Below are 23,812 nucleotides of genomic sequence, written 5' to 3' on the forward strand. Positions count from 1 at the left end.
AAGATTAAGACATGACATCAGATACCTGAGCTGCTTTAGAAATGAGCAAGCTTGATAAGTCCTGAGGCAAAGGCAAGACATGGCAAGGGAAGCTTAATCATATCTCAACATGGCATTTCAAAGCATCTGTTTTTCTGGCTTTGCATTTGTCAGCTCCTTGGTAAGTAAACATTGAGTTGTTACTCAATATATACGAACTGGGGCATGTTTGATAACTACTGTAGATGCTTAAAATCACGGTGGAAAAGTTCTAAGATGATTCCACATCATTAATAACAGTGACTATTAAAAATGTTTTTTGTTCATTGAAATAAAATTAAACATAAATATAACATGAAAAACTTAAAAAAATGAAAGTACTAAAACGAAAAAATAAATAAATAGCAAATCTAAAAAAAAAATAAAAAAAAAATAAAAAAAAGATATTACAAAAGTACTAAAACTCAAATTTAAACGAAAACTCAAAATATAAAAATGAACGCTAATGCAAAACATTAATAAACGCTACAGTAGTATAAAAATAATAATACTAAAACAGCACTGGTCTAAAAAGCAATGTTTCTCACAGCAGCAATGACACAGTTTTAAGTGATCAGAGACAGAAGACAACCAGTCCCAATTAAGATGACCCACAACATTTACACTTAATTGTAATTAACATGCAATGAAGTGTCCGAAAACATTACATTCAGTTCACAATTAACTATATTATTTTCAAGTATATTATTTATGATATTATGAGAAGAAATCTTTTTAAAAGTCTGCTTAATTTTTAAAAGGAAATAACACTGAGTAAAAAAAAAAAGGCCATCTATGTCATACAGTTGAATAAAATGGTAGATAATAATGGGCTGTGAATGATACTGTAAGCTGAAAAAATGTAATTGTTCAATGCAAAAAATAAGAGCATCGCTAACTATATGACATTGTGCAGTTTTACAGTTATTTGAGAGGTGCTTACCTCAGAGCGGGGGGTGCAGAGGCGGGATATGGGTACAGTGAGGATATCGGACGCCTTGCTTGTGCGGCGGTAATCGCAGGAAGGAAACTTGACAGTGGCGATGCCCTCTTGTTCATTAATGGATATAACCACACCAACACTATCCGATACACCTTTACCCACCACCTGACACAGAGAACAGACATGGACAGAGGCAAATACTTCAGCTTGCAACGTAAGCCATTGAGATTATTCATCTGCTAAATTGTGTGTGTGTACCTGTTAACTGTCAGTTTCATGGTAGCATGACACTTGGCATGCTTTTTTAATGTGTTTTAATTGTAAAGTGTTACCATTTCATATAAACCAAACAGTCATGCTTAAAGGGATAGGTCACCCAAAAATGAAAATTAGCCCATGATTTACTCACCCTGAAGCTATCCTAGGTGTATATGACATTCTTCTTTCAGACGCAAGTTCTTCTTTTGGTGAAAGTCAGCTTGCGTATAGCCGTCTGCCGGAAGCTAGTTATTTTAGTCTATAAAGTTCACTTCACTTCAGAAGGCCTTTATTAACCCACGCAGAGCCGCTTTGAGCACTTTTAGCGCGGATGGATGCGATTTGATGGACTTCCAAAAAAATATACCCATTGACTCTCACTATAAAGCTTGGAAGAGCCAGGACATTTTTTAATATAACTCTGATTGTATTCGTCTGAAAGAAGAATGTCATATACACCTAGGATGGCTTTCAGGGTGAGTAAATCATGGGCTAATTTTCATTTTTGGCTGAACTATCCCTTTAAAGATGTCTATCTTTCAATATCTACACATAGCATTGAAATTAGACATATGTATATTGTGTTTACTTTGATACATTTGCTTCTATTTTAGAACACTTGATTATCTTATCAAAATAACATAATATGTATTACAGTGAAAAGAAAAAAAGTACAGAAATCGGATGCATTTCAGATTTGTTTGTGTTTCGGTCTGCAGCTTGACGATACAGTTTGCTTTCTCATGCCACCAACTTTAAATATGCAACTTCGCTGCAAAAAAAAAATGCTTAAAGGGGGGGTGAAATGCTATTTCATGCATACTGAGTTTTTTACACTGTTAAAGAGTTGGATGCCCATGCTAAACATGGACAAAGTTTCAAAAATTTAATTGTACGTTTGAAGGAGTATTTCTGTTCCAAAAATGCTCCTTCCGGTTTGTCACAAGTTTCGGAAAGTTTTTTTCGAGTATGGGCATGTGTGACGTCAGATGTAACGGAATTTCCTTATACGGGTCCTAAGGGCACTTCTGCCGGAAGAACCGCGGGCGCGCGCGCACTCATAGACCAGAGAGAAGAGAGCGAAAGCAGTACGCCCATCAAAGTGCTCTGCTCGGCTTTAGGGAAGTCAATGTCACCAAAGAAGTGGGTTTTTGGTTGCCAGGGCAAGACAACCCTGCACAGATTCCCAAAGAACCCAGCGTTAAAGGAGCAGTGGATGGAGTTTGTTTTTTTTAGAGCATCAACGGAGGTTGTGCAAGACTGTTTGTTCCCTGCATTTCGACGATGCTTGTTTTATAAACAAAGCCCAGATCGACGGATTTGCAGATCGCCTAATGCTTAAGGATCGAGCAGTCACAATGATAAAGGTTCGCGGTCGTGCGTTGGAACCGGACGGTGAGTAAAACTGCTTCTATTGTCTCTGTGTGTTGTTAGCTCAGCGCGTTAGCACAGCTTAAGCTCCGCTCACACGGCCCGCCTCCAGCTGCTCGGTTTTTTCCGGAAAGACTCGGTACAGCCTATCTTTCTTTTATAAATATAATAAAACTAAAGACTTTTTGGAGATATGAAGGATGCAATACTACTCTATAGGTACTCAAGATTAACAGGAGATTGAGTGAAAATGAGCATTTCACCCCCCCTTTAAAAGCGAAAAAAATGGATATAATCTAATTCAAATAGATGGTAACTATCCTGACATTAAATATTGGGTCGTGTGTTTTTGTCACATTGTTTTAACCGCTACTAATGTTAGCATCCTCAGCCTCAACATACTGCTGTTCTCCACTAATGCAGCATCTAGTTGACAAATGTATTAATTTATAATGATTTGAATTTGAAAACATGTATGTTAGTTCCAGCTATCGGTTATCGGTGCTGATTAAACAGCAAAACCGATCAATCGATCGACCTCTACTTGGTATGATATAAAGCATGTATAGTTGAGTTCATTTGCTTTACAGTAAACTTAAACATCTATAACATTTTAATGTAAAGTGCTTTCACTTCAGAAATAATCTGAAAGCATTCATGAATTACAACTATTTAAGTTCGGATAATGCATTTTCAGGTCTGTGCTCAAAATAGGGGAGGGGTGACAGTTAACAGGTTAGATTAATAGGTCACCTGGACTTCAGAACCAATCTTGATGGTCTCCTTGAATCCACCTAGAGCACAGAGAGCCGCCACAGCCTGTCGGCCAATCGCCTGCAGTTTGGATAACTTCCTGCCACTGCTGTTACCGCTCTCCAGAATACTCTCAGCATATTTGCCTAACTGAGGGATGTACATCAAGGCCCTGGACAACACCTGAGGAGAGGATGGACGATTTCAACACTGTTGTGTGTTTCATTGAGCACTGAAACTCAAGTATAATTTTAATAGGCCAGTTGTTAGAGCAGGTTAGGGCAAGAATCAAGAAGGGCAGCTCACCTTTTCTGCTGTGCTGGTCCATATTTGAGCAGTGTTGGATTCAGGTGCAGTCAGAAGACTGTGGAGCAGAGCGATGACCTCAGCAGCCATGCTGTTAGCCACGTGACCGCTGATGAACGGCCGCACTGGATCTGATCTGTGTTTCGGAAAATTCTGATATTAGAAAAGAACTACAGTGATGGTCAAAACAAAAGTTTGGAATAATTAAGATGTTTTATTGTATTTGAAAGAAGTCTCTCCTGCTCACCAAAAGACTCAAAAATAATGTAAAATAACTGTTTTCTATTGTAAAATATTTTAAATGTATGTCCTTGCTGGATAGAAGCAATAATATTTAAATCTAAATCTAAAGACTAAATCTCTCCCAAAGTTTAGTCCAAATGCAAATCCGCATATTAGAATGATTTCTGAAGGATCATGTGACACTGAAGACTGGTGTAATGATGCTGCTTTGCAACACAGGAATTTTAAACTTTTAAAAAAAGAGATTCAAATAGAAAACAGTTCTTTTAAATTGTAATAATATTTCACAATATTACTGTTTTAACTGTATTTTTGAACAAATAAATGCAGACTTGAGCAGAAGAGAAAGTTTTTTTAAACAACATCAATGTCTATTGTAATGTTCAGTAAAATGACTGTAAAAAAAAACTATTATTTAAATAAATAAATACAGTGGTTACCCCTGAACACAAAGCAGCTGCACTTATAAACTCTACTTTATTATGCATCCTACACAAAATTCCATCAAAACTTTCCTGAAGACAGTCAGTTTCCTTTCAGATATTCAAAAGGTAGCGAAGTATATTTTTCTTACCGAGCCAATTCACCGTTCCTCTCTCGGCAGACAGTAGACTGAGCAGTTTTCTTCTTGTCACCTGTATTGGATACCCCAGAGTTCTCCTGGCCAGTGTTCTCTATTGGTGGCCCCACACTAACAATAAGCCCAGACTGAGCCCACTTATTGGCTTTCCGCAAAGCAGAGGATGCCTCTTCTGTGATCACCTCACAGCAGCCACTCTGCAAAAAGGTGAACAGATTTTACACATTCAGCATGACAGATTTTTGCTCTCCAAAAGAGTGAACAGCCACTAAACCAGAGCTGACCTTTGTCATATCTCGATCCATCTTTACCACCTTCTCCATGTTCGCTCCAGTGCCGAGACGGAAAGGACGACCCTCTGAGCTGCTGCAAGGTGCGAATACTGACATCAATCATAACTTTTATAAAAATGGGTTTAATTAACTTTTTTTTTTAAATGGGTTTCTTTTTTTCAGAATCAAAGAACACAATGAGGTTGATGTGTTTTGTAGTGTGGCCGCCCAGTGTTATTACCTGAGTAATGGCTGAAGCACCTCATGTGATGATTGGTCTTCTCTCTTATGGATGAAAATGGACAGCTTGCCATCCACTGCTTCACCCTCCTCACTAGCGTCTTTATCAGTCTTAGCACTGCTCTTAGGACAGGCCCGTGTCAGACTAGTGTCAGGCTCAGAAGCGCTTGGGGAGAGCAAAGTCTGGCAACCTAAGCGAGGAGAGAAAATTAAATTAAACTTGCTGGTAAAGCAGGAAAGAAAGAAACAGATTTTAAAAAATGATCATTTTATAATTAATTATTATATTATAATGAAATCTGAAGGATCATGTGACACCGAAGACTGGAGTAATGATGCTGAAAATGCAGCTTTGCATCACACTAATAAATGACATTTTAAAATACATTCAAATAGAAAACAAGTTGTTTTAAATCGTAATTTTACAATCTCTCTCTCTCTCTCTATATATATATATATATGCATATATATGCTGTCAATTGATTAAAAAAAATAGATTAATCACACATTTTTTCTGTGATTAATCGCGATTAGTCGCAATTAAAAACACTTCAGTTTTTTATAGATTTCATAATGTAATCATTTCACCATTAATCTCCAAATTAATGTAGAAACAACATAAAGGCAGTATATTTTAAATACTTGTTTAATGGCATCTTTCTATGAATGAAGGCCAGTATCACTGATACTAATACAGCTACTGATGTCTCATGAAAATAAAGATATCAAACAGTCTGCACTGCATAAATTATACATTAAATATAGACCAATCCTTATTAAAGCTACAAAAGTTCTTTAGTCAGGAGCAGTGAGTGATTTTCTCTGTTCCCTTTGTTCTTTGATTAACTTTACTGACAGGCAGCATTATTGGCTGCTGTCCCTTTAAAGCTGGTTTTAAAGGGACAGCAGCCAATAATGCTGCCTGTCAGTAAAGTCAGAGGTGCTGACAGAGACGTGGATCTCACATGAGCTCATTCACGTTCATTTAAGACATTTTTTAACTAATTCAAGACTGCTCTTATGAGGATACTCGACAAAACAGACATTTTGGCATAATTGTGTGTTACTGTTCATTCAAGCGCGAAAGAGACTCGATTCTGGCACGCTGTCTATGCGCACGATACTGGCGCTTCTTTCTGTGCGCCCCGTGTGTGTGTCTGTGTTAGGACATTCACAGGCAGCGCGTTCTCTTTTGTCTTGTCACACTTGAATGGTTTAAAAGCATTTGCATGAAGAAGAGCGTGAATATAACGCTAGCCAAAGGATGACCGAAAAAACGGATGCTGCATTAATTGTGTAATATTGACAGCCGTAAAATAAAATAAAAACACTCTCTCATACCTGGCACCACATAGTCTGCCAGCTTGGCCAGCAGCAGTGATGCGATGCGGAAGGCAGGATCATTGGCGTCTTGCTGCTCTGCATCCAGTGCATTTGTTGAGTAGCTCCAGGAAGGAAGTGCTACATTCCCACAGTCCTCCACACTCATAAGTGGAAGCGCAGCACGGCATAACTGCAGGATAATCAGCACCAGTTTGGGCGAGGGCCGCTGGTCCAGGAGCAGTGACAGAAGCTTGGACACACAGGCTGGCTGGCTGAGGATGGTCTTGCCTATGTGGCTCCTTGGAAGAGGAGAAAGGGCCATGCAACAGTTGAAATTAGTTCAAATCAACTAAATCCATTTAAACTTAACTAATGTGTAACTAGTTGAAAGTTAGACAGTTTAATTGAAGGACTTGAAATCCTAAAAATGTATCTTTCTTTTTTTTTGTTCATTGGCTTCACACAAAATGAAACCTGTATCTAACTCGTCTGAAGCTTTTATTTATGTCACACTCAAACTGAACAAATAACAGTCACCATGTTCATGTGTACTTAACCCTCTATGAACCACACTTTAGGAAATGAAACTTAAATCACAATTAGTGACTGGTAGGGATGCACCAAAATGAAAATTTTCAGCTAAAACAGCAATTGTCATATTAAAAGACATGTAATATAATTTTCACTGTAGTGTATTATGCGATATTACATTTAAAGGTAATATACAAATAAGTGAAGTTAAATGAGAGAAAACCGGGAATTACCTGGACAGATCGTTGAGCAAACTGAGCACATCCTGCAGGGCATCATTCCCTGCCGCTTGGTTACCGCAGCAGTCTGTCGCCCGAGCCAGGTGATTGGTTAATAAACTAGACACCTGTCGTGCCAGTCCAGAATGCACTGCGTCTGTGGAGCCTCCTATTAGACAACAATGTTAGCGTCTGTTGTAATTAAACAGGTTTGTAGTGGTTTGATAGGTAAACTTTCCTCACCTTCAACTTTTTCCCACTCAATGCAGCGGTTGGCCAGCACCTGAAAAGCAGCCCAGGCCATTGTGGCTACTTTCTGTTTTTTGGTTTGTTTCTCATTTGAGCTGCAGTCCCTCTGACTGCTCAGGCTACACAGCCTGTCCATAAGCTGAACCAAACCACTGCGAACGAGACACTGCTCCTCACTCCTGTGGACACCATCAGATAACACTTTAGATGAAGGATTCTTATTTTAAATCGACTTCAGATGTAACTCCAAGTCATCTGTCATTATTATGTTTCTAGAATGTGTTTGGGAACAGTTCATCTAACCCTAATTGATGGAGTGTGTAGCTTTTCATTTCTTAAACCACCATGTAGGAAGACACAATTATGTGATTTTATTTCCATCAAGAGGTGCATACATTTTTGGTCAAGATCTTGTATTGTCAATGCAAGAGTCCAGCACTCTGTAAAGTCTCCTCCAGCACATCCCAAACACTTTCACTGAATTTAAGGTCTGAACTCAATTCAAATGATTCTTCATGCTCCCTCCAAACCATTCTTTCACAATTTGAGCCTGATGAATCTTGACATTGTCAACCTGGAATATGGCCATAATCGTGTCTTCCTACATGGTTGTTTAAGAAATTAAAAGCTATACACTCCATCAGATAGGGTTAGAAGAACTGTTGGCAAATATATAACATGCTAGAAACATAATAATCACTGCAATAATGATCCAGTATAGACTCTTAAGTAGCTGCCTATTTAAATCCAAACAGCAACTTTTTTTTGGCAGGGCAGTGTATGTTAGTTAACATGAACTAACAATGAAAATTACTTCTTAATTTCAACATTTATTAATACATTATTAAAATAAAATAAAAATGTATCTGTTAATATTATGTAATGGATATTAACTAACATGAATTAACAAGGAACTGTTGTATTTTTATTAACTAATGTTAAGAAAGATTGATAAATACTGTAACATATGTATTGCTCATTGTTATTTAATGCATTAACTAACGTTAACTAATGGAACCTTATTGTAAAGTGTTACTATGTTATTTTATGTCTAGTGTTGACGTATTTCCTACTGTACAGTGTTGTTATTGTTAACTAAAACTATTAAAAATCATTTTGGTTGATTGGAATAAAGCTGAAATAAAATAAAACACAAATAAATATTAGATGGGAAAATTAGAAATGTAGCCTTGCCAACTAACTGAAATAAAATGAGTTTCAGCTGAAGTACTAAAATTATTAAAACAAAAACTGAAATAAATAAAGAATAAAATAAAAATAAATTAGAAATACTGGAAAGAAAAACTAATAAAACTAATAAAAATTACAAAAGGACATAAAATTACTAAAACTGAAATAAAAATTAAAACTGAAAATATAAAAATAAAAGTTAATTCAAAATATGAATATTGTAATGCTATATAAATAATACTAAATTAGCACTGCTACTGTAACAGTAGCTTTTAAGGATTTAAAGTTTAACAAATCAAAATTGGCACCATTTACTTTTTTAATACACTTTCTTACCGTCGCTGTGCAAGACTAATTGGTGCACATCATTTTTTAAAGGTGATGTAATTTACTGTTGTTTGGTATGCAGTCAATTTAATAGGAACTTGCTCTACTGGGAGTTTAGCGTGAGATCAAAAGATTTCCACACGCAGATTTTGTATCGGGTTCAAGCTGGTCAAACCACCACACTTACTGACAATAGGCCTTTTTTGCCCACAGAATTTCACTACTGTGACTAAGACAAAATATACCTCTGAAACAACCTTTCCTTCGCGGTCACCTAGGTGAAATTACATGGTCTGCAAACATGGGTTAGGATGTCATGAGGCTGAAGATGCTTGCCTGGTGTAAGGGATGGTGCACAGCAGGCCGATGCTGTTGGCACAGGCTATGGGGTAACGGGCACAGAGAGACACCACTGATGTCATGGTCTCTCCAAAGGCCTCCTGGACCTGCTCCATCATGCCTCCGCAGGTCAGTTCCTCGACTCTACACACACGCACATTCATATGGACAACTTAAGCTTCATGGTAGAGATGCAATCCATCTAGCATCTAGCAATATTAAATTAAAGGCTGCATTTATTTGATCATTAATACAGTAAAACAATAATATTGAGACATATTATTGCCATTTAAAATAACTTTTATATTTTAAAATGTAATTCTGTGATGCAAAGCTGAATTTTCAACATCGTTACTCCAGTTTTCAGTGTCACATGATCCTTCAGAAACCATTCTAACATGCTGATTTGCTGCTCAGTTGCAATCAATTTTTATAGTGCTCTATTAATAATGGTTCTTCTTATCATCAATGATAGAAACCGTTTTTGTTGCTTAATATATCTGTGGTAAAAAAAATATATATATACATTAAAAAATCAGGATTCTGTGATTCATAAAAAGTTAAAAAGAACATATTTTTTAAAAACTGAAGAATATAAATGTCTTTACTGTTAGTCGTGATTAATTTTAATGTGTCCTTGCTAAATAAAAGCATTAATTTCTAAACATTCTTTTTATCACAGGAATAAATTACATTTTAACATATATTACAATAGAAAATGTTCTTTTAAATTCTATTTTTTCACCAAAAAATTGTTTTTGCATATTTTTGTGGAAACTGTGATGCAATTATTTCAGGATGTTTGTTTTTTTTGGGATGTTCAAAAGAACAGCATTTATTTAACTAAAAATCTTTTATAACTGTATTTACAATTTAATGCATCATTGCTGAATTAAAGTACTTATTTCTTAGAAAATTCTTAATGACCCCAAAGTTTGAACAGTAGTTTGGCAGCAACCTGAGGTTAAACCAGTTTAAAATGTACCTTGGTCCACCCTGCAGCACCATGGTAACTGGGCCGACAAGATGTGTGACCCCTCCCACCCGAACAGCAGCGGTGAGCAGCTCTCTCATGTGAACCAGAGCCTGCTTCCTCGTGCGACCTCTCCTCCAGCGTGTCTGAGCTGCTGACAGGAAGCTGGTGCTGGACACCTGCAGGCATAAGACTCAGTTTAGAAACATTGCAAGTGAAGAGCACTGAATGGCTACAGTTGATGTTTGACAAGTGTCCTGCTGCATGTGTCTGATCTTACGGTTTGATCAGGTGTTGTTCCTATGAAGGCAAACAGCTGTCCCAGGAGCACGCTGTACGTGGGCTTGTCCTTGCTGTCTTCAATGACCAGTGACTGTAGTAGAGTAAAAGAGCTGCTCCGGTGACTGGATGGGTTGATGCGCCTCCTAGACAGACAATTAGTTGCTACAATTTGTAAAACTTTTACCCTAATATAAACTTTAACTATATATATATATATATATATATATATATATATATATATATATATATATATACACACACATACATATATTAGGGGTGTAACGGTTCTCTGTAAAAAAGTCGAATCGTACCTTTCTCCACGCACTTGCACCACGGTTCATCTTAAATTTGATGAACAAAACGCTCACTCTTTGTACATTTTTATTCAATTCAGGTGTTGATAGCGCACAAGCAAGACCTGAACAGCACATGTTGCTATCTATGTTTAAACTAAACTCTTGCCAATTTAAGCCTTGCCAATTTAAACATTCGAAAGTGAACTCACAGGTGCTGTGATAAGATTTGTGTGTGGGCACTCATCCAAAGCGCGCGCACATCTCAGACAGCGCACAAATATTGAGTCGTCTTTCAAGTCTAGCGCTTCAATGGATAAATTCACACAAAAATTGTGTCAACATGCTCGTCTTAATGAGTATCCTAGCAGATATAGTCTGTCATGCATTAAGTGAGCTTGTACAGTTGAGAAAGATGTAACCGTATCAGTATTCTCTTGTATTTATTTGTGCGGTTGCTGGTAGTTAGATCATTTGTTCCTTTATTCTTTACTTTTATTTGACAGTGGTCCTTTTTTCCCTGAACATAGCACATACCGAACTGTAACGAAACCGTGAACCTAAAACCGCGATACAAACCGAGCAATTTGAACCATTCATTCATTCATTCATTTATTATATATATATATATATATATATATATATATATATATATATATATATATATATATATATATATATATATATATATATATATATATATATATATATATATATATATATATATATATATATATATATATATATATATATATATATATATATATATATATATATATATATATATATATATATATATATATATAATCTTTTTTTTTTCTGACCGAGAAAACGTCACCCAATTATTGATTTGCTGAACACACCTTCATCTGAACAAAAGAGCCATGCTTTTAAGCTTTTTGAGAAATCAAATTTTGAATGACTTTTAAAAGGACAAATTAAGCTGGCATAGGAGAAAGTATTTTAACATAAAAAATGAATGCATAAATAAATATTTGGAAATGTATAAATAAATAAATGCATGCAGATAAAAATAAATAAATAAATAAATGCATTAATAAATAAATGATTTCAGCTTTAATAATAAACAACTGTAGTGTAGTTTATTATTCTAAATGTAAGCTGTCTGTGGTTGCCAAATATTAAACATTTATATAAATTCAACTAATATGTGCTTACAGGTGTGCACATATTGGCAATTTTACAAATCAGAGAGTTGAACCTCTTCGTTTTATAACTGTTATTTGATGCTTCTGCTGTCACAGAGGTACCTTTGTGCTCCATGTGTAAACTCCACATCACTGTTGGCAATCATTTCCAAATCTGAGGGAGCGGACATACTGCGCAGGAACACAGGCTGCTTCACTATAGGAGCCATCGATTTAGCGTCCGATACTGACTTACAGGCTGTAAGAAGGACAAGTTAAAAGGGCTGTTAAGCGCATGTATAAGCTTAGGCAAGTGGGTGCATGTGTAAATGCGTGCAGAAATAACCTGGTGTGCATGTTGGTGTTGTAGACAGACTCTTGCATTGTGGTGCTATTGTAACATGTAGCAGCAGTTCAGAGCGGTTTATCAAGCTCTTCACAAGCGCTTTGGTTTTAGCCAGTGGAACGGAGCTTCTTTGCTGCTGCACGGCATTAACCTCATGGAAAAACTTCTCTCTGTCCAAAACAAAACACAGGCAATAGTTTCATAAGTACACTATTCTTCAAAAGTTTGGGGTTGGCAAGTTGGTTTAATTTGTTGTTTACAAATAAATGTTTCTATTTGAAAATGTCATTTAATCCTGTGATTTTCACCATCGTTACTCCAAAATCTTTTGGATTTTGAAAAAAGTTTCACCAAAGTCTTTAGTGTCACATGATCCTTCAGAAATCTCTCTAATTTGCTGCTCAAGAAACATTTCTTATTATTATTAATGTTGAAAACAGTTGTGCTGCTTCATATTTTTGTGGGAACAGGATTCTATGATGAATGATGAGGGTGTCATACCTCAAAGCCATCACTGCATTTTCTGGATCTGTGCAGTCCAGAGGAACCTCCTTGAGCGAACACAGAAGTTCCAGCTCCTTCATTTTGTTCTGTGAGCCACAAGACACACCAAATTAATAAATGTTCGACTTAATCCTGGCTACAATACAAGCGGAAACAAATCACTGCATACAGTTTGTCAATGCCTACACTTCCTGCAGCTGTTCCAGTACAAATGATTGTATTATTCTTTAAAGAAACTAGCGATTCTGGAAGATTAATAATCATTGGTGATGATCAGATCAAATAAAAACAAAATGCAGTGGAACAAAGAACTTTAAGGACACACTACAACTAGAAGCTTTCTTATTTGTCATGCAAAGAATACCTTTTATTTCAGAAATGTTCTTCTAGCTAAGTTGCTCTTGTAATGATGAATTTTGAGCTACTTATGCCAATTTAACATTTGTCGAAATATCATGGTATTATCTAATGTACCAAGTAAATAAAGCAGTGGGTAAAAGAGATGTCCGACCTAGGAAAATTTAAATTAGATATTTATTACATATTTTGTATGCCTATTGTGAAGCTGTGCCTGGAGTGCAAAACTAACGTAAGAGGAAAAGAAAGTTACATTGAAAGTAAGTTCAGTTCCCTTCCGAGATACATTTATATAAACCCCCGCTTACAATGCAAAATTTATATTTTTCTTCTAATATTTCGAGCATCGCGAAGAGTTTCTGTGCCTGGTACAGTATTTTCTCTGCTGATGCATCTCTGTTCTCTTCTTTGTGTCCCAGAGCTACTTGTCCTGTCTCTTGTCTGGCCTGTGTTAACATCCTGTTCACAGACTTGACATTTTGGGAAAATATTGCAATGCAGTTTGTGTGCAAGTCTGGAATAGAGGTCAGACAAAATAAAACAAAAATTTGGTTGGCGATCATGTGTTTGGAGCAAAAACCGTCCTGTTCCGATTTATGGCCGGTAGACCGGTGCATCTCTAGACCACACTTTCACTTTTAAGTAAGTTAAGGAACAAATTGCACTCATAACATTTTTATTTATCATGCACAACCATATTTCAGACAAATAGAGAAATTATGAAATTACTTTTATAATGTGATTAAAAAAAAAAAATTAAAAAAAAATCTAAAGTTAATTTAATAAAATTGTATATAAACTATAAAAAAATCTATTTAATTGCAATAAATGCAATTAAGTGTCTGAAAACATTACATTTGGTTCACACTACATCTCGCATTACTTACCTCAAAGAAGTGATAGTCGTGGAAGAAGGGGGAGTTGTTCTCAAGTTTTCCCTGTTGAGCTTCATCTACTTCATTCTGCCACTTCTGCTCCAATTCAGCTACACTCTGAAACAAACACAGACACAGAGTATAGTGTTACTCTTCAACAGCATCACACAATACGTTTATGAAAAGCCCTACATCTGTGGCTACTTGTAACACATACTTGTAACTGTCTTTCCATTGCATTGATCTTCTTGAATGTCTCGGCCATGATTTTGCAGAGCAGATTGTGTTCCTCTCTGTGCACTTCTCTGTACTGGAAGTTCACCAGCGACTGCAGCGCATCTACCAGACCCAAGTGCTTTATTACACACGACACGATCACTTCCTCCATCACATCAGGACGGATCACCTCTCTGAGAACAGAATAAACATACGATTAATCAACTATTATTCTATATTTCTGATGCAAGAAGTCATAATGTTGTGGTTTGCTGCCAAAAAGGTCAAACCTTTATGGAAGTGTGAATAAAAAAAATATCAAACTAAAATAAAATACTACTTATTTGAAACCAAAAATGCAAAGAAATCATGACACAAATAGACTTCATAAGGTTTGATTTGTTAACTTTAACAAACTATATTAATTAACCTAACATAGAAAAAAGAACAATAATTGTACAGCACTTCTTAATTTTAAGTAATGTTAATTTTGAACACTTACTAATCATTTTTTTTTTATTAAAAGTTACATCTCATAACATTAGTTAAACACTGTGAATTAGCATGCACAAACAATGAACAATTGTATTTTTTAGCTAACATTAACCAATGCTGTAAAAATATACATTGGTCACTGTTAGTTCATTTTAGCAACTAATCTTCGCAGATGGAACAAATGTACCAACGTATTTAAAATTATTGAATTCATATATATACACACATACATAAACACACACACACACACACACACTTTGTAGTTGATCATATGGAAGCAACAAATTAAGTATATATTTTTTAATTAAGTAAATTTTTTAAACAAAATAAATGAAACCTTTAAATATGTCCATGTATTAGTCAATTTGTGTTTTGTTTATATTTTTATGCATTTATGATTAAGGTTAAATGTTCTTCTAACGTAATTGCATTCCACTAATAGGTAAACTCCCTATCACGTGCTTACTTGATGCTGGGGCGAAACTGAGGCCGGGCTCTTCCAGACAGCTCCCTCAAGCGGCCCATAATGCCCTGAGGTAAGTGGATGCGGGGCAGCTCACAGCAAGCCCCGGGCATTGGGCCTGGAGGCGGGACGAGGATGTCTGAAGGATAGGTGAACTCTCTCTCCTCATCAATGGTTAACGGCAGGGGAGACGGAGACGGTGTGAGAGCAGGAGATATCGCACCATTAGCCTCCACTTGCCACTGACACCTTACAGAGAACAGGAACAAGAAGCAAAACATATAAGAACCAAATACACTATGATCAATAAGTTATGACAACATGTTTTACATTGCTAAAATACGTTAAGCAATTTTCAGCTTTTTTTATACAAGTTATACAAGATTTTTTTTTTAAAAATCAGTTGAATGTAATTCAAGTTGAAATGACTTAAATCTCCAAGTTGGTTGTGCTTAAAAATAAGGCAGCAACTTTTTTTGTGTGTATAAGAAAAGAAATTAATACTTTTATTCAGCAATGACACATTCATATGATCAAAAGTGACAATAAAGACATTGATAATTAATGTTACAGAAGATTTCTATTTCAAATAAATGCTGTTCTTTTGTATGGAAGCTTGTTTCCGCCAATGAATAATAAATAAATAATAATAATTGCGACTTTTTCTCTCACAATTCTGACTTTTTTTTCTCACAATTGCGATATATCAAGTCAGAATTGTGACTTTTTTTCTCACAATTGCGAGATATGAAGTCAGAATTGTGAGAAATAAAGTCGCAATTCTGAGAAATAAAGTCGCAATTGCGAGATATAAAGTCAGAATTGCGTGTAATAAAGTCGCAATTCTGAGAAATAAAGTCCCAATTGCGAGATATAAAGTGGCAATTCTGAGAAATAAAGTCGCAATTGGGAGATATAAAGTCAGAATTGCGCGATATAAAGTCGCAATTGCGTGTTATAAAGTCAGAATTGTGAGATATAAACTATTCTGAGGTAAAAAAAAAAAAAAAAAAAAAAAAAAGTCCATCTTTTTTTCCCTTAGAATTGGACTTTATATCTCACAATTGTGAGTTTATATGATAAAAGATGTCAGAATTGCGAGATATAAACTCGCAATTCTGACTTTATATCTCGCAATTCTGACTTTATATCTCGCAATTCTGACTTTATATCTCGCAATTCTGACTTTATAACGTGCAATTGCGAGTTATATCTCGCAATTCTGACTTTATATCTCGCAATTCTGACTTTATAACACGCAATTGCGACTTTATTTCACGCAATTCTGACTTTATATCTCCCAATTCTGGAGAAATAAAGTCAGAATTGCGAGATGTAAACTCGCAATTGTGAGATAAAAAGTCGCAATTATCTTTTAAAATGTTTTATTTTGTGGCGGAAACAAGCTTCCATACTTTTGAACTTTCTAGTCATCAAAGAATCCTGATTTTGTTTGTTTTTTTATAATTTTTTTTGTAATTTCACACTGTGCTTTTTGTTTAATTTTCTATGTAAATAAAGATAAATAAGGATTGCTGAAGTGCATCTCTGCATTTGGGTCCTCAAGTCCTGCACCAAACCTGACATAATAAGCACACCTCTGCAGTAGTTTGGAGCAGAGAAGGTCATGGCAGGCCTCCTCCTCTCGTGTGATATCAGGGCCATTATAGAGGATGCGTAGCATAGCGCAGGCCAGCACTGATAAACCCAGAGCTAGATCAGCCAGGAAGGGCAGCCCGCCGGACACATCCTCGGACGACTCCTGAAATCAACATAATTAGAAGTACAGCCAAGAAAGGTAATTATAGTTTTGCCATTTCAGTGGATTTATTTTAAAAATGTCCTTTAGACTTCAGGTTAGAATTAGTTGGTGTCTGCAATGCTTTTGCTCCACAGTGTGTCTTTGATGTCGTATTGTATGTCTTTATTGTCCACCAAGGTGTGTCACACAAAAATTGTCTTTGGCTCACGCATAAAATAACTATACAGGCAATGGTACAAAAAACAAAACAAAAACACAGACAGATTCACATTACATAGATATAAAAATACAGTTCATGCCACTGTGATTTGGTTTATCAATCACTTGAGAATTTTACAAAATTATAAGAAAGTCCACAAAATTAACTCAATATCAATAACACTTTTGTTTAGTATTTAATTTCAGTTAGTTTTTCTAACACATTTCAACAGTCTTTTCATAACAATTTCGTAAAACGGAAAAAAAATATTTAGAGCAATGTAAATTATACTTTTAAATTATATGTTTGCTGCTTTTTAAATACACGTTTGTGTAATAGTTTTAATCTACGTTTTAGTATACAACTATAACCCTGCAACCAAGACATTTGTAGGAAAACACGTTAGATGAGCAAAGTCAATGAACGTCTAATGAGTATTTAAAATTTTCTCTGTGAATTTTATGATTGGGATCTATTTAAAGGCTTATGTAAAGTCTTAAGTTAGTACCTGTGCTCGGACAGTGCATGAGAAACCCCACATGGCTTTATCTGGGGTATTGTGCTCACGTCCACTTCTCATCTCAAAAGAGAATGTCACAGTATCTCCTTCCACCTGAAAAAACATACGGTTAAAAGTGTATTAAAAATCTGAAGATTGTTTGCGAATATTGAATGTGCACTCTGGTGTCTTAATATATTTTAAGCACACCATTTTATCCATCTATTGGACCTTTAGGCAAAATTTGTTTAAAAAATAAAATAAAATGTATGTACCACATTTGATGCGTCATGCTTTTATAGTCACACACAAAAAGAAAAAAAAAACCCTTTTCATTGCATTTAAGATTGTTGAAGCATTTCTATTGATTCAAATCTTAAAAGTGTTAAAAATCTTAATTAAAAGTGTGTGTTTTTTTTGTTCTTTAAATATAAAAGCAATGCTCACCGTTACTTTATCAAAATCGGCTAAGACATTTTAGCAAACAGATCTGTGTATGGAGGTTTGAATTTTAAATTGACAACATTAAAATTATATTTCCTTCATCAAGAGCATGGATAATCACACATGAATTAGATTATATACCAGTTTTGCCATGTATCAAGAAATGTTATTACAAGTTAACACATTATTTTATGTTTTTATCCAGCTCATCTTTATTCTTGAACACTGTCTGATGTTATGGAGAGTGCTTTTCCTCACCTTGACAAGATCTTTGGGCCATCCAGTTCCCAAGACACTACGGCTCCCATAACCCATGGTGTTGCCTCCATACTCACTCACTTTTCGACTATTTGTGTTGGGCCCGGCATAAATCACCAGCTGAATAACGAAAGTTTATGAGCATGCATATTCACTTCCATTCCACTATGAATGAGAACAGAAGTTTCACAGAATCAAAAGTTCAAACCTTGTCATAGTCATACTGGGAGGAGCAGCGAGGGTCAAAACGGAGGTAGAGACAGCGTGCACCAGGTATGTGCACTGTATCTTTAAATTTGTAGTTGTCCCGCACTGGATGAACAGTTTCCACTGTTTTCCCAGCAGCCCATGGGGCAGGGATCTTCAGGCCAGTCAAAAAACCTGGCTCCTCTCTCTCTTCCAGAATCTGGAAACTGAATTAAATACAACATAATTTTGTGTTTGAGCAATCTAAAGGTTTTTGTCCAATAGTTTCGAGGATAGATGGAAAAAAGCATTTTTACCCATCACTTAATGAGGGTGGATTGGGGCCTTGATTTAGCGAGGAATCCTCAGAAAATAATGGCGAATGTGTCTTCAGCAGCAAAGCGGTCTGTTAGATAGACAGATTCAGAGCAGTCAATGTTAACAATACCAACGGTTTATGATTTATTATTTTGATCTACAAATGCACTTAACACACATTAATGTGTCATTAACATTATATATACAGTACAGGCCAAAAGTTTGGACACATTACTATTTTTAATGTTTTTGAAAGAAGTTTCTTCTGCTCATCAAGCCTGCATTTATTTGATCAAAAATACAGAAAAAAATGTAATATTGTGATATATTATTACAATTTAAAATAATTGGTTTTCAATTTATTATACTTTAAATTATCATTTATTTCGGTGATGCAAAGCTGAATTTTCAGGATCATTACTCCAGTCTATCAAATGATCCTTTAGAAATCATTCTAATATGATGATTCATTATCAAAGTTGGAAACAGTTCTGCTGCTTAATATTTTTTCATAACCTGTGATACTTTTTTAGGATACTTTGATGAATAAAAAAAAAGAAAAAGAAAAAAGAAAAAAAAAGAAGCAAATGTTTTCAAGATAGAAATCTTTTATAACAACAATATACACTACTGGTCAGTAATTTGGGGTCAGTAATTTTTTTCTTTATTTTTTTTTAAATAAATCAATAATTTTATTCAGCAAGGATGTGTTAAATTGATAAAAAGTGATAATAAAGAAGATTTATATTAAAAAAAAATTTTTTTTATTTTGAATAAATGCCGTTCTTTTTAACCTTTTATTCATCAAATATATTAGGCAAGGCAAGGCAAGGCAAGGCAAGTTTATTTATATAGCACATTTCATACACAATGGTAATTCAAAGTGCTTTACATACTATTAAAAATGATCAGAAGAAATAAGAATATACAAAACAGTTTAAAATAAAGAAACAAGAAAGAACTAAAAATAATTAAAACAGTTTAGAATAAAGAACAGTTTAAAATAAAGAAACGAGAAAGAACTAAAAATAATTAAAACAGTTTAGAATAAAGACTAAAATAAGACACAGTATAAACAGTCGGACAAACAGTGACACAGTGCTCATTCAGTAAATGCACAGCTAAACAGAAGTGTTTTGAGTCTGGATTTGAATGTGACTACTGTAGGAGCACATCTGATCTCCTCTGGAAGCTGGTTCCAGCTGCGGCTGGCATAATAGCTAAAAGCAGACTCTCCTTGCTTAGAGTGAACTCTTGGAACTTCTAGCTGATGTGATCCTAATGATCTGAGTAATCTGTTGGGTTTGTATTCCGTGAGCATATCTGCAATGTATTGAGGTCCTAGGCCATTAAATGATTTATATACTAGTAATAATACTTTAAAATCAATCCTATAAGTAACTGGCAGCCAGTGTAATGACCTGAGTACTGGTGTGATATGATCATATTTTCTGGTTCTGCTAAGAATCCTGGCGGCAGCGTTCTGTATGAGCTGCAAATGTTTTATGGTCTTTTTGGGAAGGCCAGTGAGGAGTCCATTACAATAATCCACCCTGCTGGTGATGAAAGCATGCACTAGTTTTTCTAAGTCTTGACTGGAAACAAAGCATCTAATTCTTGCAATATTTTTCAGATGATAGTATGCTGATTTAGTTATTGCTTTGACATGACTATTGAAACTAAGGTCTGACTCTAGAGACACACCAAGATTCTTGACCTGATTTTTAGTTGTTTGACCCCTAGAGTGAAGGTATGCGTTCACCTTGAGAACTTCATCTTTGTTTCCAAACACAATGACTTCAGTTTTGTCTTTGTTTAACTGTAGAAAGTTTTGGCACATCCAGCTGTTGACTTCATCAATGCATTGAAGCAGAGAGTCAATGGGGCTGTAATCATTAGGCGATAGGGCTAAGTAGATCTGTGTGTCGTCTGCATAGCTGTGGTAAGAGATTTGGTTCTTTCTCATTATTTTGCTCATTGGGAGCATGTACAGGTTGAACAGGAGTGGCGCAAGAATTGAGCCTTGAGGGACTCCGCATGTCATGGGCGTCCACTCAGACTTATGGTCACCTATACTCACATAATAACCTCTCCCATCTAAGTATGACCTGAACCATTTTAGAACTGTCCCAGAAAGCCCCACCCAGTTTTCCAGCCTGTCTAGAAGTATTTTGTGATCGACAGTGTCAAATGCAGCACTGAGGTCGAGTAGAACCAGCACTGATAATTTGCCTGAATCCGTATTTAAGCGAATATCGTTTATTATCTTAATGAGCGCCGTCTCTGTGCTGTGATGCGATCGGAAGCCAGATTGAAAATTATCAAAGTATCCATTTGAGTTTAAGAATTTGTTCAGCTGGTTGAAGACAACTTTTTCAATGATTTTGCCTGTGAAAGGAAGATTTGAGATCGGTCTATAGTTGCTTAATATAGTCTTATCCAGATTGCTCTTTTTCAGGAGGGGTTTGACAACAGCAGTTTTAAGGGAGTTTGGAAAACTTCCATAGAAAAGTGAGGCATTTACCACTTCTAGGAGATCTGCTTCTAAACAGTCTAACACACTTTTAAAAAAAGATGTGGGAAGTGTGTCAAGAGCGCAGGTTGATGTTTTAAGGTGCTGAACGGTTTCTTTCAGAATTGTGCCATCAATTTCTTCAAAATCAGACATAGTAACTACTTTCTCAGGTTGTAGTCTGATCTGACTGACCCCAGCGCAACTCAAGGATGTGCTGATCACCTTTCTGATATTACTGATTTTCTCAGAGAAAAAGGTAGCAAACTCACTACACTTGCTGTCGGAGAGCATTTCACTGGGAATCTGGCTTGGGGGATTTGTTAGTCTGTCGACAGTAGCGAAGAGATTTCGAGTATTATTTAGGTTTCTGTTTATGATATCGGAGAAGAAAGTCTGTCTAGCTTTGCCTAGTTCCATATTGAAAGCACGAATGGTGTCTCTATAGATGTTATAGTGGATTACAAGTTTTGTCTTTCGCCACATGCGCTCTGATTTTCTGCATTGTCTTTTCATAATTTGCACTGCTGTTGAGTTTCTCCAAGGTGCTTTTTGTTTACCATTCTTCCTGACTTTCACAGGAGCAATATCATCAATTACATTTTTAACCTTCGAGTTAAAAGAATCAAGGAGAGAATCAACCGAGTCAGCAGATATGCTCGGTCTTAGGGATATGGCCTTCATAAATAGTACACTAGTGTTCTCATTTAGGCATCTCTTCTTGACAGACACAGATCTAACTTCAATGGCAGGAGAGATCAATATATCAAAGAAAATACAGTAATGATCAGAGGCAGCAGAACTGTTTCCAACACTCATAATAAATCAGAACATTAGAATGTTTTCTAAAGGATCATGTGATTGACTGGATGTCACATGTGACACTGAAGACTGGAGTAATGATCCTGAAAATTCAGCTTTGCATCACCGAAATAAATGATAATTTAAAGTATAATAAATTGAAAACCAATTATTTTAAATTGTAATAATATATCACAATATTACATTTTTTTCTGTATTTTTGATCAAATAAATGCAGAAGAAACTTCTTTCAAAAACATTAAAAATAGTAATGTGTCCAAACTTTTGGCCTGTACTGTATATGCAGCCTTGGTGATAGTGTAAAATATTGACATTTGTGTGCATCGATTAGAGCTGGTTAATATAATATTTACAATATATTCACTATTATTTGGCTGGTGTTATAACATTAACCAGCTCTGCTAATTTTTGGATTATTAGCTTTTTATTTGACCATTACTTTTCTTAAAGCCTGTATGAGAATGCTAAAATCTTTTGTCCGATACTAGCAATAGAGTGTTTAGATTTCTATGCTATTTGAGAGCAAATACATAAATATTGAGATGCTATGTATATCAAATATTGTCCAAATGAAGAAAAATACATCTTTTTAGCTATATCACCATGCTCTTCCATCCAACAATCACATATACACACCTGACTAGTATAGAGGACCAGTTGGACTAGCTGTGGCATGAGAGCATCAGCTAGTGTGAGGGTTTGTAGGTTTGGGTGCATCAGTGAGGTCAACAGAACCGGCAGCAAGTGACCCAACATTGTGGCCTTCGTTACCTGTTCCAGTCCTCTCAGTCTTCACATTAAAACATTTGAAAAGATAAATAAAAGAAAGTGTTTAATTACATGTACAACATACAAATAAAGCATCATCAAAAATATCTAATATTGTAATGCACCTGGTCTCTCGATCACTGATGTTGCTGTTGATAAGGGAGCTGGTGACTTGCTGAAGGGTCTCCAGAACCTCATCACACCCAACCAGGATCTTCGAGGCAAGTGATAAGATGCTCGTCTGCAACTCCTGAGGGGAACACGCACATTCAACACACACATTTCTTTGAGAACATCTAAAGCTGGTACAGAACCCTTGTGAAAAAGTAGTACACTTTAGCATACTTTTACGTATTACAGAAATAAAATACTTAAAAACAATATACATTCACACAGAACACATTTTTCCATTCCAATGCGCTATTTTTCCACTGATTTTCTATGTAATCACGCATTAGACGGACGTGTATAACCGTTGTGCTCCCATCTTGCATCTTTTGCAGCGTCTCGAGCATGACTCGACATTCTAAAAATGCGTCGTTCAAGTTAAAATAAGTTAAACTTTTTAAAAAACACGTCTGCGTTTTTTTCCCCATTCGACTGCCCACGTCTTGCATTTTTCAAAGCAAAAACGCGTTCTGTGTGAATGTTAACTGAATGTAATTAAAATACATTCATACAATTTAATTCAAATTAAATAAAAAGTGCAATTAGCTGAACTTTAGAGTGCTTTAGTAATTTCATATTTACTTATATTGTCTTTGAAATATATTCTGCTGAATGTACTTACAAGCACTTTAATGTCATTTCTATTGAAACTTGTCATGAATTGAAATATATTTGTAATTACACATTTGTACTTTTTAAAAGTGTACTTAAGTGTGTTAAAGGGATAGTTCACCCGTATACCATGATTTACTCACCCTCAAG

The 23,812-nt window shown here is 35.6% G+C and overlaps 1 protein-coding gene across 4 annotated transcripts in view; it reads right to left on the reverse strand.

Annotated features, from left to right (window-relative positions):
- Positions 1-23,812, reverse strand: part of hectd4 (HECT domain E3 ubiquitin protein ligase 4) — a 95,150-nt gene that overhangs the window by 40,309 nt on the left and 31,029 nt on the right. For all 4 annotated transcript variants that reach the window (XM_079865509.1, XM_079865508.1, XM_079865507.1 and 1 more), the window contains exons 18-42: positions 23,008-23,132; positions 22,751-22,904; positions 18,780-18,868; positions 18,485-18,689; positions 18,277-18,396; positions 17,584-17,688; positions 16,713-16,876; positions 15,118-15,363; positions 14,158-14,350; positions 13,953-14,057; positions 12,706-12,794; positions 12,205-12,374; positions 11,982-12,117; positions 10,416-10,560; positions 10,148-10,314; positions 9,160-9,306; positions 7,300-7,484; positions 7,072-7,225; positions 6,326-6,606; positions 4,986-5,175; positions 4,757-4,838; positions 4,467-4,669; positions 3,650-3,785; positions 3,344-3,526; positions 962-1,126 (exon numbers count right to left, since the gene is read on the reverse strand). In XM_079865509.1, coding sequence (XP_079721635.1) covers positions 962-1,126; positions 3,344-3,526; positions 3,650-3,785; positions 4,467-4,669; positions 4,757-4,838; positions 4,986-5,175; positions 6,326-6,606; positions 7,072-7,225; positions 7,300-7,484; positions 9,160-9,306; positions 10,148-10,314; positions 10,416-10,560; positions 11,982-12,117; positions 12,205-12,374; positions 12,706-12,794; positions 13,953-14,057; positions 14,158-14,350; positions 15,118-15,363; positions 16,713-16,876; positions 17,584-17,688; positions 18,277-18,396; positions 18,485-18,689; positions 18,780-18,868; positions 22,751-22,904; positions 23,008-23,132 — 3,939 coding nt within the window. The remainder of the gene's footprint in view (positions 1-961; positions 1,127-3,343; positions 3,527-3,649; positions 3,786-4,466; positions 4,670-4,756; positions 4,839-4,985; positions 5,176-6,325; positions 6,607-7,071; positions 7,226-7,299; positions 7,485-9,159; positions 9,307-10,147; positions 10,315-10,415; positions 10,561-11,981; positions 12,118-12,204; positions 12,375-12,705; positions 12,795-13,952; positions 14,058-14,157; positions 14,351-15,117; positions 15,364-16,712; positions 16,877-17,583; positions 17,689-18,276; positions 18,397-18,484; positions 18,690-18,779; positions 18,869-22,750; positions 22,905-23,007; positions 23,133-23,812) is intronic.

The sequence above is a fragment of the Squalius cephalus genome (assembly GCF_949319135.1).
Source record: "Squalius cephalus genome assembly, chromosome: 3".
NCBI classification, from domain to species: Eukaryota; Metazoa; Chordata; class Actinopteri; order Cypriniformes; family Leuciscidae; genus Squalius; species Squalius cephalus.